General features: G+C 42.8%; 1 protein-coding gene across 2 annotated transcripts in view; it reads left to right on the plus strand.

Moving 5' to 3' along the window:
* Positions 1-3132: 3132 nt before the first annotated feature.
* The window catches only part of PHF21B (PHD finger protein 21B), a 166923-nt gene continuing 156463 nt past the window's right edge, over positions 3133-13592 (plus strand). For both annotated transcript variants that reach the window (XM_086610512.1, XM_086610513.1), the window contains exons 1-3: positions 3133-3186; positions 3826-3858; positions 4142-4207. In XM_086610512.1, coding sequence (XP_086466638.1) covers positions 3133-3186; positions 3826-3858; positions 4142-4207 — 153 coding nt within the window. The remainder of the gene's footprint in view (positions 3187-3825; positions 3859-4141; positions 4208-13592) is intronic.

Consider the following 13592-nt stretch of genomic DNA (forward strand, 5'->3'; position numbering starts at 1 on the left):
GTACCTTGCAAAGCCTTGCTTTTGTTGGGTCTAGCACTACAAAATACCTTTGTGCGGAAGGAAAGCGTGAGAAGTTACACTGATTCTACATTGAAATGGTTTAATATTCATCAGTATCTGCAGGATTGACCTATTTGTCCTTACAAATGCGAGTAGAGTTTAGATTTTAAAAATCTCCCATACAGCTAAGCCATTTTATTGATTGAGAAATAAACACCCCCTCCGATGTTTTCAATCCAGACACCAAGCACACTATGGAAAACAAAGTGACTTAGACACTATCTTTAGAAAAAGAGTGAAACTGGCTTCTAGATTTCACCTGTTCGAGCTGTGTGCAGACACTAAACAAATGCTGTAAATGTAATCCGCTACCACAACAAACTCAACCAACTTGAATAAGGCTCTCCTAAAGCAATTTGTTTAATTGTAAGGTTAATAGAAATTTTCAATTTAGCCTTCATTCCTAATTTTGGCAGACTGAGAATATGTCACCGTGAATCTTTATATGATTTTAATGTAAGAAGTTGTGTTATGTTGCGACAAGAGAAGAGAAGTTGCGACATATTTGAGAAGTTTAATGAAAATTGGATGCCACGTTTTGGAGTCCCGGCATGTTACATCTCAAAACGGCTTTAATTACAGTACAGTTCATTTAAGTTGGTTTTAGTGTATATTGGTGTCTTTAATTAGTTTTGAGATTAATTTAATTAGTTATTAAAATTGGCGTTCGAGCACATCTGGAGCACAGTGGTGTTTTAAATACTGACTAATCATTTAGGGTGAGTTTCAACTTAGTGTTTTAGTGCGGTTTAAATAAAATATCAGCGTGAAATCATTGCAGGAATGGGAGTATGTATGCATTAAGATTCTTGTCCCCAGCACTCTAACTGCTTGTTAAAACGTGCCTTAAATTTTGACCGTCATCAGTAAAATTATTCTGAGCGTTATTTTTGGCTTCCAACCCCACTCCAGCCATGCATCAAGACAACAGTAAATCTAACTGCACTGCTCCTATTACTGCATCAAAAATACTGCAGCTACGTGGCAAAACACTGAGTTCGTATAAATTTGTGCTGCTCGTTTAAACGTATTTAAAAAAAATTGACAGCAGGCTTGATGCTGGATCAGGTAGTGCCTGTCTGTATGACCCGCAGCTGGGTCACAGATCTACGGAACAAAAGTGGCATAAACATAAGGGTGACGTGTTTCTGTCTGCACCTGATCATCTGTGGTGCAGGGTGACCCAGTGGCACGCGTCACCTGTTACCGACAGCCAAGAAACTGTGGCTTGGCTTGGTTGAACTGGAGTTCCCACTGAAGCCAACCCTTCTGTGCCAGTTTAAAGCCTTGCCGCTGTTATGTAGTAGCCAAACGGAGGCTGCAGTTCTGTGTCGCCATCCCCTTGGCAGCAGGTTTGTTTGAACGGGTTGCATGCCCGAGCGTCCCACAGGTGCCATCCTTTTCTCCTTCAGCTGTTGCAACTCGCTGTTCGGGCGCTTGTGCTCCCGGTTAGCTGCAGACCTGGAAACAACTCGCCCATTAGAACACTTTAGCTTCCCTAAAAACACTTTGTCTGCTTTTTAACGTGGCTCGGGGCAGCAGCTTGGTCCGGTGAGAGGAGCAGGTGAGCGGGTGAAACCCCGCTGGGTGTCGCGGCCGGCACCAGCGGTACGTGCTGCTTGCTGCACGGACAGCCCGAACTCCCCCGGACCGCGGGTCTCCGGCAGGAGCCCGGGGTTTTAGAGGGAAGTTTTTTGGGTGGCGGGGGTCCCTCGGAGCCCCCGCCGACGGCTCTCCGGGCGGACCCGGTCCCGGCAGCGGGAGGCGCCACCGGCCTGTGGCGGGACAGGGTGAGGTTCGGCTTCGCTGGCTCTCCGGTGGGCAGCTAATCCGTGCTGGCAGGCGTGGGGAGAGGAGATTCATCAATGGGAGCAGAGAGCGGGGAGAAGCAGGGTGGGAGTACGCGGAGAAATTGGGGGGATGGACACGACTAGAAGAAACTTCCACCTCAGCCGCTGGGACCTGTCTCTTGCCAAGCTGGCGGGGGGAGGGAGGGGGGGTCCCTTCCCCCGTCCCAAGGCAGCCCCCGGCGGGGGCGGAAAGCCGTGATGCCCCGCCACGGAGAATTCCCTGCCCCGACGGCGGCAGCGGCCCTGAGGCGATGGGGGAATATGGGGGCGGCGGGGGGGAGGGGGAGGAGGCTCGCTCCGCTCCGTCCCGCCCCGCGCCACCGCCCTCGCCCCGCCCCTCTCCCCGCGGGCCCTCGCGCCGGGGAGCGCGCCTGTCCGCGCGCGCGCGCCGGCACTTTGTTGTTCTCTCGCGTACCGCGGCGGCGGCCGGGGCAGGGCGCATGCGCGGGCCGCAAGCCTTCACTCAGCCCGCTCCTCCCCTCCCCTCTCCGCCGCCCCCCCCCCCCCCCCCCCGCTCCATCCGGGCACCGCCGAATTAGCATTGACAGCCGAGGCACAACTTTTTCCCCAGGCAAAGTGAAATCAAGGCGCGCACTCCGAGGAAATATAGTCCCTCCCGTTTTCAGCCCTTGCCGTCCCCATTGGCGGGGGCGGCGGGGCGGCGGGAGGCGGCGGAACGGCTGCGGGGCGGAGCGGGGGTGGCGGAGGGGGGGGCGCGGGGGGCGCGCGGGCGGGGGCGCGGGGGGAGGGACCCCCCCTACTTTGGCGGAAAGTGAGTGATGAGTCTGTGTCCCCAGCAAAGAGGCAAAGAACTTGCTTTGCAGACTGAGTAGTTGTTTCTTTCGATTGTTGTTGTCGCTTTTTTAAAATATTATTCTTATTGTTATTGACATTTCTTTTTCTTTTTTTTTTTTCAATTTTTCCTGGCCTTTCTTTCTTTCCTTCCTTTTTTTTAAATTCCTTTTTTTTTTTTTTTCTTCTTTTTTTTTTTTTTTCCGTGGAGGGAGGGGTGGCTGCCTGGCTGGCTGGCGGGTCGGTTGCAAAAAGCGAGAGAGAAAAAAAAAAAAAGCAAAAAAAAAAAAAAAAAGAAAGAGAAAAGAAAGAGAGGAAAAAAAAAAAAGCAAGCCAAACAAAACCAAACCAAAAACCAAACCAAACAAACAAACAAAAAAACTTCATTCGGATCTGAAAGTGGCAGGAAAGTGCCTGGCAAGTTGCAGGGATGGAGCTACACAGCTTGCAAGAGGCGTTAAAAGTGGAAATCCAATGTCATCAGGTAAAAACAATAAAATAATAAGCAAATAAAAAATGCTCTTCTATCCCCGGTGCTTTTTAGAGGGAGAGGAGGATCGGAAGGGAGCCAGTGTTGCATGCTTATCAAGTAGCCTTTGCTTCTTGTCGCAGGGTCTATCGATCAGGGGAGGGGGGGGAGAGCGGGGCCGGGGCCAGGGCCGGGGCGGCGGGGGAGGCCGGGGCCGCGGCGGGGGCCCCCCGCGGGCCCCCCCCCGGCCCCCCGCGGCAATGGCGAGCACTTCGCCAAAGTAGTTTTGCGGCTTGTTTGGCTGAGTTCTTTTTTTTTTTTTTTTATTATTATTTTTGTGTGTGCGTTGTGGAGATGCGGAGTTAACGTTGCGGTCGGTGCTTGTGTGAGAGAGTGTGTGTGTGTGTGTATGCGTGTGCGTGAGTGTGAGCGAGTGTGTGCGAGTGTGTGTGTGTGTGTGTTGGAGAGATTAGGACGAGACTTGAATATTTATGAGCTTTGCTTGAAACTGACTCGCAGTGTTTACTTGCCTCTTTGTTCCTTACCCCCCTCCCTCCCCCGTCCACACACATACATACATTTAAAAAAATCCATTAAACTTGAAACAGTTTCTAATTCCTCCTTTTTTGGGGGTGATTTTTTTTTTTTTTATAGAAACTAGTTGCACAGATGAAGCAAGATCCACAGGTAAATGCAGATCCTTTTTTTTCTCTTCTTCAGTATTTTATCCCTGCTGTAATAAGCGCAGTTGTGCTGGGACAGCAGGATGAGAAACTTTATCAGTAAGAGATCTCATTTTGTAGTCTGCACTGAGCTTTCTTACTAAGGAGGGTGTTTTGTGTGTGCATGCTTTCGTACGGCTTTGGTGGAACGGTTTTGCCTTTGAACAATTTCTAGATCGCAAGTTTATTCATTACAGGGGTTAGTTTACACTTTGCCTTTAATATGCATCTTATTGCCGTTTTTGCAGAACGGGGATCTTAAGAAACAAATCCATGAAAGGCAATCAAGAATAGCAGCTCTTAATGAGAAACAAGTAAGGAACAGATCGATTCAGTTGTGTTTGGTTTTTCTTCTTGTTTTTACGATGCACTTTCTAAACATCCGAAAAGTGTCTGCGTTAGCTGAAAAATACCGACAGCAGAGAATATAACATCCATTTTCCTAAGCGTAAAGTAAGAAAATGCATGGTTTCAAAATGAGGTCGGATTCTCGGATGTCTTGCTGGGGGAAAGGATGATTTTAGTACTAGTAGTAAAAAGATAAGCAGTAGTTAAAACGTAAAAAAAAAAAAAAAATGAGGCGTCCATTTTGAGTTGGTCGACATGTTTTAGGAATATGGAAAATTCTCCTGTCTTGGGCTACTTTGTGCACTTCCGTGTAATGTGCAGAGCAGGAGTTGGGAGGGAGGAGGCTGGAGCCCAGTTCGGAGCCATTTCTGGATTTGATTACCAAACTGATTTTTATTGATCACTTTATTTTATTTCTTTTCTTCTTCTTTTCTTTTTTTTTTTTTTTTTTTTTTTCCCTCCCCACTTGCCTTTCTCTTCCCTTGGTCTGATCTGACGTGTTAGCTTTTGATTCGAGTTCACTTAGGCACTTTCACTTTTTTCCCCCTTCCAAAAATACGAATAAAAACAGATTAACCTGTTTCAGCTGCTGGAGGGGGGAAAAAAACCCCAGCAAACCAAAAAAAAAAACGGAGGAGGGGAACAAAACAAACCAGAAACCTTCCTCCCTCCCTCCCCCTCCCTCTGCCCCTTGCCCTCCCCAAACTTTCTCATCTCTCTTTTTGTGCCGAGTGACCCCCGGCCCCGCTGCTCCGCCCGTGACCCGCTCCCCGCTCCCCACCCCCCGGGAGGAAAGTTGCCGGGCGCGGCGGGGGGCGGGGGGCGCTCAGCACCGCGGACAGCGGCCGCGCCGCCGGGCTCGCGCTCACGCCCCCACACTCGCACTCACCGAACTGTCCGCACCCCGCCCCCCCCCCCCGGCCGCCCTGTCCCCACTTCCAGGACTTCCAGTGCGGGGAGGGCAGTTGACAAAGCCAGCGGGAGATCTGCCGGCTGCTCGAGCTGCTCCCCCCCCTCGAGGTGAACTTTCCCTCTCCACCCTCCCCGAGTGCCCTCTGCCCCCCCACCCCCCACCCCCCCGGGGGGCCGGCGCGGCTGTGCTGAGCTCCCCTCCCCTCCCCTCCCCGTCCCTCGGCTCCCGGCCCCGCCGGCGGCGGGAGCGAGCGCGGTTCCTCCGGAATGCAGCAGCCCTTTCAGCACCGGGGCCGGGGACAGCGCCCGCGGGGCGGCGGGCTGCCGGCCGCGGAGCCGCCGCCTCCCTCCCGGCGAGGGACCGCCGGGGCAGAGGGGAGAGGGGACGGGGACACGTGTGTGCCATTCCACCCCCTTTTTTTCCCCCCTTCTTCTTCTTCTTCTTTTTTTTTTTTTGTTTTTTCTTTTTCTTTTGTTGGAGTTGCGGTTAAAGTTGAAAAGTGATCCGTGCATATATAATCTGTGCCCATAGGTGATGGTGATTATATGCCACCCTTTTCCTCCAGTTTATTGTAATCAGAATTTGTCAGCACTCTCAATTTGGTAGTGGAAGCTTCCATTTTGTGAGGAAGGGGTGTTGGTTTCTTCTAACATGGAGAAAAGTCTGCAGAGTTTGAAGGTGGGGGATGGGGCCCCATTCATGCTGAACATTACCATTTTGATTGCTTTGATGCCATTTTTGGAGGGGGGAGGGGATAGAATACCCTACTCAGCAGAGCACAAAGATGTTTAATCACTGTATAGAATCAAATCAGATACTTTCTTTTTTAAAGCAAATCTGACACTACATGATAGCTAAGGGCTGTTAGTCCTTTTTTTGCAGTGTAAAACAGCAAGTTGTTGACTCTAATACTACTATACTGAGTAGAAGATTTTTTTTTTTAAACAAGGTAACAGCCTTTACTGCAACAATGCATCTTTATGTGTTCTTTCTTCAATATGGAAATAGTTATACTGTTCTAAGTGGGTATTTAGAACATACATTTGATCATTTTCCCCTGTATTGTAGCAACTATTTCAAGGCTGTTTAAATTTTTATGATGATAGTAAATGAGAAGCTATTTATTATGTGTCATGTTGGAATTTAGATAAGGCAGAGACACTTTTGAAAATACAGTTTGAACGTTCTGATTCAGCTCAGAGAAAAAGGTTTTTGCTAAGGTTGCACAACATATTTATGTATAATCCAAACTAACTAGTAAACAATTGTCATATATTTATGATTTACCTTTCTCATAATCTTTTAAATAAATCTATAAACTATGAAGTAATTAAACATAAAATACTAAAATTCTGTAAAGAGCAAATTTGGCCTAGCAGGAAACCTACTATTTTTAGGCAAAAACATAGATTTCTTTTACTGATTTAAATGTCCTAGTGCAACAAGACCTTATAAATAAGAGACTAGCCAGTGATGTGGTATCCTCTTGCTCCAGACTGCCACCTCTGGAGGTCTACACTGAAATCTTTGTTGGGTCACAAATGAAATGAGTTTGGAGGTCTTAGCCTTTGACCAAGTCACAAAACCATCGTGTAACTTTGCAGACTTGCTATAATTAGTAGTTGCTCCTTAGGTAATGTCTTATAAATGAACTATTGGTCCTTGAGGGCATGAAGAAAGTGCACTGAAGGCTGCTGAGACAATAGATAGGCTAATGTTGGAGCAGTTTAGTGGTTTCAAGCTCTGACTTTTGTGGCTGTACCAAAACACTGATGTGTAAACTTAGGTAGGCAGTGTAAGTAGGGAGGTTATTTTTACATATGTGTCTACATTCCTTCCCTCCTTAGCCCCCCCCCCCCCCCCCCCGAAGATTTGTTTAGGCACAACTAATTCATAATTCAATAATGTATACCTTTGATTGTGCATGCACTGAATACAAAAGATGCTAAAATTGCATTTCAATTAAACTGCACATGTGGATGATGAAACAGACAGTAAAATGAATGGATGATCACATCATCCACATCTGTTAGAAATATAGCAGGAGTGCGTGTTGTCTTTCAGTACCCCTATTCATCAGTTTTCCATTGTAGCTATTGGCATTTGCAGCAATATTTCCTTTTCTCGGAAGTTACAAATAAAGACAGAAAGAACTGAATGACAAACTCAACTTTTGGTGCACGAATTGAATGTATAAAGTAGACTTTTATGCACAGTTGGATTTTAAGTTGCAACCTAATTAAGGATCCCTGACCAGTCATCGATGTTTCTTTTATGATGGTGGTTTAGAGAAATATGGAATTAAATGTAGTTTTAATATTTTCTCATTGTTGTCAAATAAATACTGTAGAGGCATAATTTTCATTACTGAAATGATGCAGCTCCAATCAATACTTAATTTGGCATCCAACTCAGTCAAAAGTTAGACTTTTGTTACAAGTGTGTCTTTCATATACTATAGTTTTGATTAATTGTGATAGCATTTGAGAGTGGGTTACCTCTTCTTTAACAAGATATGATGTGTGAAGACTCCATTAGTTGGTCCAGTGGTTTTACACCTTCAATCTACAGCACATGCAGAGCAGCGGTAACATTTTTATCTAAATTGTCAAGCAACAAGCATTTATATGTAAATAAAAGAGCTATCATAAGAGCCAGCATTGGCCTTAAAAGCACACCAGAGGTGCTCTGCTGCATGTGTTTCTTGCTTTCTTTATGTCCTTAAAGAGTCATTAAGGGTCTTTTAATTTTAGAAAGTTGTCTCTTATTAATTAATAGGTAAAGATAAACAAATAAACAAACCTTTAACCTCCAGTTGGAAGTTACTTGTTACTGGCATAAGTATTAGGTGCTAAGCCAGGTCTTAAAAATTAACAATGAGCATGTGTGGGCTACTATATTTTCAACTGCGATGAACTCTGAATTCAGACAGCCTGTCCTGGAGCGCAGTAATAAAAATATGTCTTCCTGAAAGACATTATGTATATGCCATTCACTTGTGCACTGCCTCATTTCTTTACCATAATTTACTATCTATGCAGAAAATCAACATTAGTTTCAGGCAGACTCTCCCGGCCTGTGTTATTGCCAGTTTGTATTTTTGGATAGTATATCTGAAATTAAATCGCTGGATGTATTTTGCCTGTGGTGATCACCAGCAAAGCCTGTTTGTGGAAAGCGTTAGACTTCTTAAAATTTAAGTACAGTTCTTATGCAAGTTGTTCGAAACAATTTAGTTCAAGATGTCTAGTTTTACTGATGTTGTATCTTTGTTTTTGGGAAAAGGAGGAAGTGGGGTTTTTTTTTTTGGTTGTTGAAACTCATGCTGAGCTGTGCCTGGAAATGGCAGCATTGTTTACACATGTTAAAGGGGAAATTATTGACATTTGCCAAAGCTCAGTATTTCATACAGCCAAGTACTTTCAAAATTGTTGAAGTATAATAAGGGTTATAAGCTTCAGTGAAAACTGAGGTAAAACCTGAAAGACATTTCCAAATCAAGTTGAACCTCATGTCAAACTCTGTCCCAAGGTACACACAGCATCCCCATTTGTTGTGGCAAGAATTGCCTCTATGTGTGTTCATTCCAGCAGAATTTGGTTCGAAGGACCTTAGTGAGCACTCACTGAAGTCGAGGGAGAGAGGGTGACGAGCTCTCAGTTCTAGTATTAAACTTTTCAATCACTGTGTTGAGTCTTTAAACACAAAGATAACAGGTATTAAGGATGAGCTTGACTTTGCAGTTCTTTCACACGCTGAGGTCCCACTGACTTTGCTGGGAAACCTGAACAACTGCAGAATCAAATGCACTTACTGAATCAAAGTAAAGATTAGTTCTGGATTGTAATTCAGAAAGCTTCAATTCCTTTTTCTTTTTCGAGAATCGCCTAGTAATTTATTGGTTGCTTTGCCATCTGTAGAAAAAGTGACAAAACTAGGGAAGAATTTACCTTCAGCTCCTTGGAGGAGAAACTTGGGAATATAGTTTGCATAATGGCAATCCTAGCATTCTGTTTGTGTTTTCAGTAATACTATATTGAGATTCCCTGTTCATATTGAGGAAAAAGGGTAATAAAGGATGTTTTCACAGAGGCAACACACAATGGAATATGTGGACTTGAGGCTTTCTGCCTTCCATTATGTTGCCCTTACAAGATTCATGAAATTGTATATCTGTAATGAAAATGTGGGAGGGGGTTAGAACCAGCTTTTCTTTGGTAGCAGCCTGACGGGCATGTGAAATACTATTTCATTCCATCGTTTTCCTTTGACTGTACACTTTTCTGTACTTATACAGTATATCACTTGGCAGGGCTAAGAGTTGAAAAGTGAACGTTGCATTCATTCTAACCATTTTAAAGAGTTCACTTTGATATTTTAGCCACTTAAAACACCTGCTGTCAGAACAGTACAATTGATTTCAATTAACTTTGAATTTCTTCAATAAGATGACTCTTATAATAACTCCAGTAATCCCATGATGCCTCATTAGAGGAGCTGGCTATGATGATTATCCCAGTGATTTAGCAATTTTTTCTTTACAATGTCTTTGTCTATTCAGAAAAGGGAATTATGCCAACAATACCTTTTTATTTCGCTTCTAGTTTTACACTGATGGTGCTTGCTACCTGTTACTCATTGTAAAATATCTAATTTATACTTGCAGCAAACAGGTATTTGCTCAAGTGTGATACTTTGGTAGGGAGACCCTTTCAAAGAAACTTTGCTTCTGTATAGAAACTCTACTTCTTGGAGTTAGAATTTGGCTTGATTTTTTAGTAGACACTTGGACAGTTACAGGTGATGCTTCTCCAGAAGTCTTTGTCTAGATCTCTGGTTTAATGGAACAAATTCTCCACTGGTTCATGCCACGTGTGCAGCTCATCCAGAACAGTGTATCGTGTCAGGTCGTACCAGTTCATCTTGTTTCAGGATCTGGTCCATGTACTCATTCTGCTTGTGGAAGAGAAGGGGAATATGTCTCTAAATGTCTTCTTTTCATAGCATGATGCTAGAGAAGGGGGTTTGAATGGTGATTTAAAGTCACATTTCAAATAGGATACTGCATCACTCTAAACACTTGTGGTATGTTCAAGTAGAGAAAATCCCTTCTCGTCTCATTCCAGATTTGATTTTGAAGTTGAAAGCGTGAAGGCATATAAAGGCACGTTAATACAGAGTTACTTTTAACTTTCCCTCTATGCCTTTCTCTTTGTGATCAAAGATAAAATGTGCAGTATTTTTGTACTTGATTATAAAATGATATCTCCCTCTCCCTTCCACCCCCCAAAACAAAATCTGAAGCATCAACAGAATTTCTAATCAATAGAGTTAAAGGGTAGAAGTTTGCAAATCAATAAGACAAGGCCGTGGTAAATGGTGTATATGTGGTTACGATGTCAAAGAGGGCAATTTGTACATGCAGAGTAGTTGGAGGTAAGGAAAGTATGAAAATGGACTGCAAGTTTAAGATAAGAACAAAGAAGAACAAAAAAAGAATTGGACTAATTGAAATGCAAATTTTTCTTTCTGCTGTTAAAGTAGACAGTTATTTCAACCTAACAGACTCATATTTGATCTATCAAATCCTCGTCGTTGAACCACCTTAAACACACTTCCCTTATATGCATATATATAAATGCATGTATATTTTTTTTTTTTTAAACTTAAGGTGGTACTACTTTTTATTTGGAAATGTTCTTCTTGAGCCAAAATGTACTTCCTTAAACATGCTTTGTCCCCCCCGCCCCCCCCCCGCTTTTTTGAATCAGCTACTTATTGTTATGTAGTAGCAATTTCCAGAGTGTCATATGAAATTGCTGATGCGGCTTAGTTCTAGCTACAACCTGCAACTGCCAATAGTAAGCATCTATTGAAATCTAATACGTACCACAGGGCTTTTTTGCACGTGTGCAGGCAGACCCTTCTGGTTAAGATACAGAGACAGTGGAAAAATAGGAGGATGTATTTTATTTTTTTAACCCATGGAGGAGTTAAATATATGTCTGAGTTTAAACTACAAAATGATCCTTTTGACTGAATGACAGTAAACCAGAGAACTGGCCCTAACTGTGGCTGCAGTAAAATCCAAACAAGTATCTGGGAACTCGGTAGATATGATGGGTGGTGTTGAGTTTTTGAGAGGCAATCTTATTTTCAGAGTTGGACTTTAGTCCTTAGATCCTGGGCATTGAAGCTGTGGCAAGAACAGTGCATTCACCTGAAAGTTTGTCTGATTGCTTACATTTAATCAAGAGAAGCATACAATTGGTCTTGAAACAGAAGTTAAATCTATATAGTGTATAGGTCGTTTTCCTTTCCACATTGATTTAACTTGATTGTGTTGGTACTTTGTAATGTAGCTTACCTCTTATCCGGAGAGAAGGAATGGAATAGCCTTTCTGCGCAAACTCAGCTATTGATGACAAGTCTTACAAGGTTATGGAAAATGAAAATGTCTATTAAATTTTGATTAACATGAGTCAAGTGAGAATCATTGATACTTTTGTCATGCAGCAGAGATTAACCTGCATTTTCTGTAATTTTCCGTTTTTCTGAAGCGTTTTGAATCAGCTAAGATTGCCTAAAGATTTATTGGTGAACTGAAGCTTTTCTAAGAATGAGAAAGACGAGAGAAGCTTCCATTCTCAGAAACGTACAGACTTGAGCGTCTCTGTGTATAAATGTGCTTGTGTGTGTGGTTGGGTGTGAGCATAAGGTCTTTCCCTTTGATATCATTCAGGCAGAAAGCCAATATGCGCATGTAAATGAGCCTGAAAATGTAATTAAAAATATATACATACAGGGGACTGTGATAGAGAATTTAATATGAGATGCAGGTTACAAAGTGATAAGTAACATCTCCTATATAATCGCTGATACTAACTCTCATCTGTGATTTATGCATCTCACGTGTTATTAAGTGCCGAACAGATAAAATGCCGAAATTATTTCTTTAGATATAACTTCACCACAATGAGTGAATGCGAAGTGCGCCTTACCCATTCTTCTCCCTTCAACCAAAACAAAAGCCAAAATACACCTGCCATGAAAATGTTATTACGGAGACTAAAAGTATTTTATACAAGGTCAGATGAAGGCCTCTTCGATAACAGATCTTTCCTGGCAATGAAATGTGACAAAATAGGCTTACTTGTGTCATTAATATATTAAGATCAATGGAATTCTGCAAATTGTTAACATACATCTAGGAACTTATATACAGATAGAAAAAAGATGAAGATTGCCAGGTGAAACACATAAACAATCTTGGCCTTTATTCCAGTGTAGATAACAAAGGCTGACACATAAAAGCTTACATGGAAGCGTCTCAGAAACTCCAAACTTTAGGCAAGAAGCCAGTTTTCTGTGTCTGAAAGTATTTTCTAAAAGTTAGGTTAGAGTGCTGGATGCAGAAGCTGACGTTTCTGCTGTCCAGCTTGGGGAGAAGCTACTTGGAAAAGCTTCATTTTACATTTAAAAATACCAGTGAAATCCACATGTATGTCTATCAACAGCTCCGTAGCCCATAAATATGTACAACCTAAGCCAGTGCCTTATTTACGTTATTTTATTAACATTCTTTGCTGAGTGGGCTTGAATGGAGCACAATCTCTCATATAGAGGATCTAATTATAAACACAAGGGACAGAACCAAATAAGCAGTCTTTAAAGGGAAAAGAGTCTGGCAGCTTTGTTTAAAGTGTCCTTTAATGAACTTCTTTAGCAGCTTGTATCTTAGCAACACATTTTATTACATACCAGTGCGGGAGAAGCAGTTTGCAGATGGAGTTGCACACAGTAATTTATTTCCCCCCTTTTTTTTTTTCCCTTTTTTTTCCTACTTCTCTGTGGTGACTCAACTGGAATGTGCAGAGTAGCTTTTCTAACACTGATAGCTCACTGGAAAGCCCTGATTGGTTCATTTGTATCTGTTCTGTTTTGTTAGTTGATGAAAAAGGCATTTAGTATGGTAAATGCATAGTGATTTTGCTTGCTCTTAGAAATGCAGATATGACTGTTTTGAATAGGCATGGATTTAAATTAAAAACAACCCAAGCTTCTTTCAAGGCACTTTTTTCCTTGTATGTGTTCCGCTCAGTGTTAGTCCTCGTTGCACATACAGACGAGTTTCCAGATTTGTAAGTTATTTACTCTCCACTGTTACATGGGGTCGTTTCCATCTATCGTCTTTCGCTCCTCTAAAACTGATTGGAACGTAGCAGTAACAGGAACGTTTGCAATCGTTTTTCTTTCTTCTTAGGCAAAACCTAGCACTTAAACTGCAACTATATAAAAAAATAACTGTTGTTTTAAAACCAATTGAAATACTGCACTGCTACCACTCCTTCAAATGACCTATAGTGCTTATCTTTGTTGAAAGAAATACTTGTTGTTCTATCCATTACTAATTGCAGACTGAATTCTGCTTGTATGTT

The sequence above is a fragment of the Tauraco erythrolophus genome, chromosome 4 (assembly GCF_009769465.1).
Source record: "Tauraco erythrolophus isolate bTauEry1 chromosome 4, bTauEry1.pri, whole genome shotgun sequence".
NCBI classification, from domain to species: domain Eukaryota; kingdom Metazoa; phylum Chordata; class Aves; order Musophagiformes; family Musophagidae; genus Tauraco; species Tauraco erythrolophus.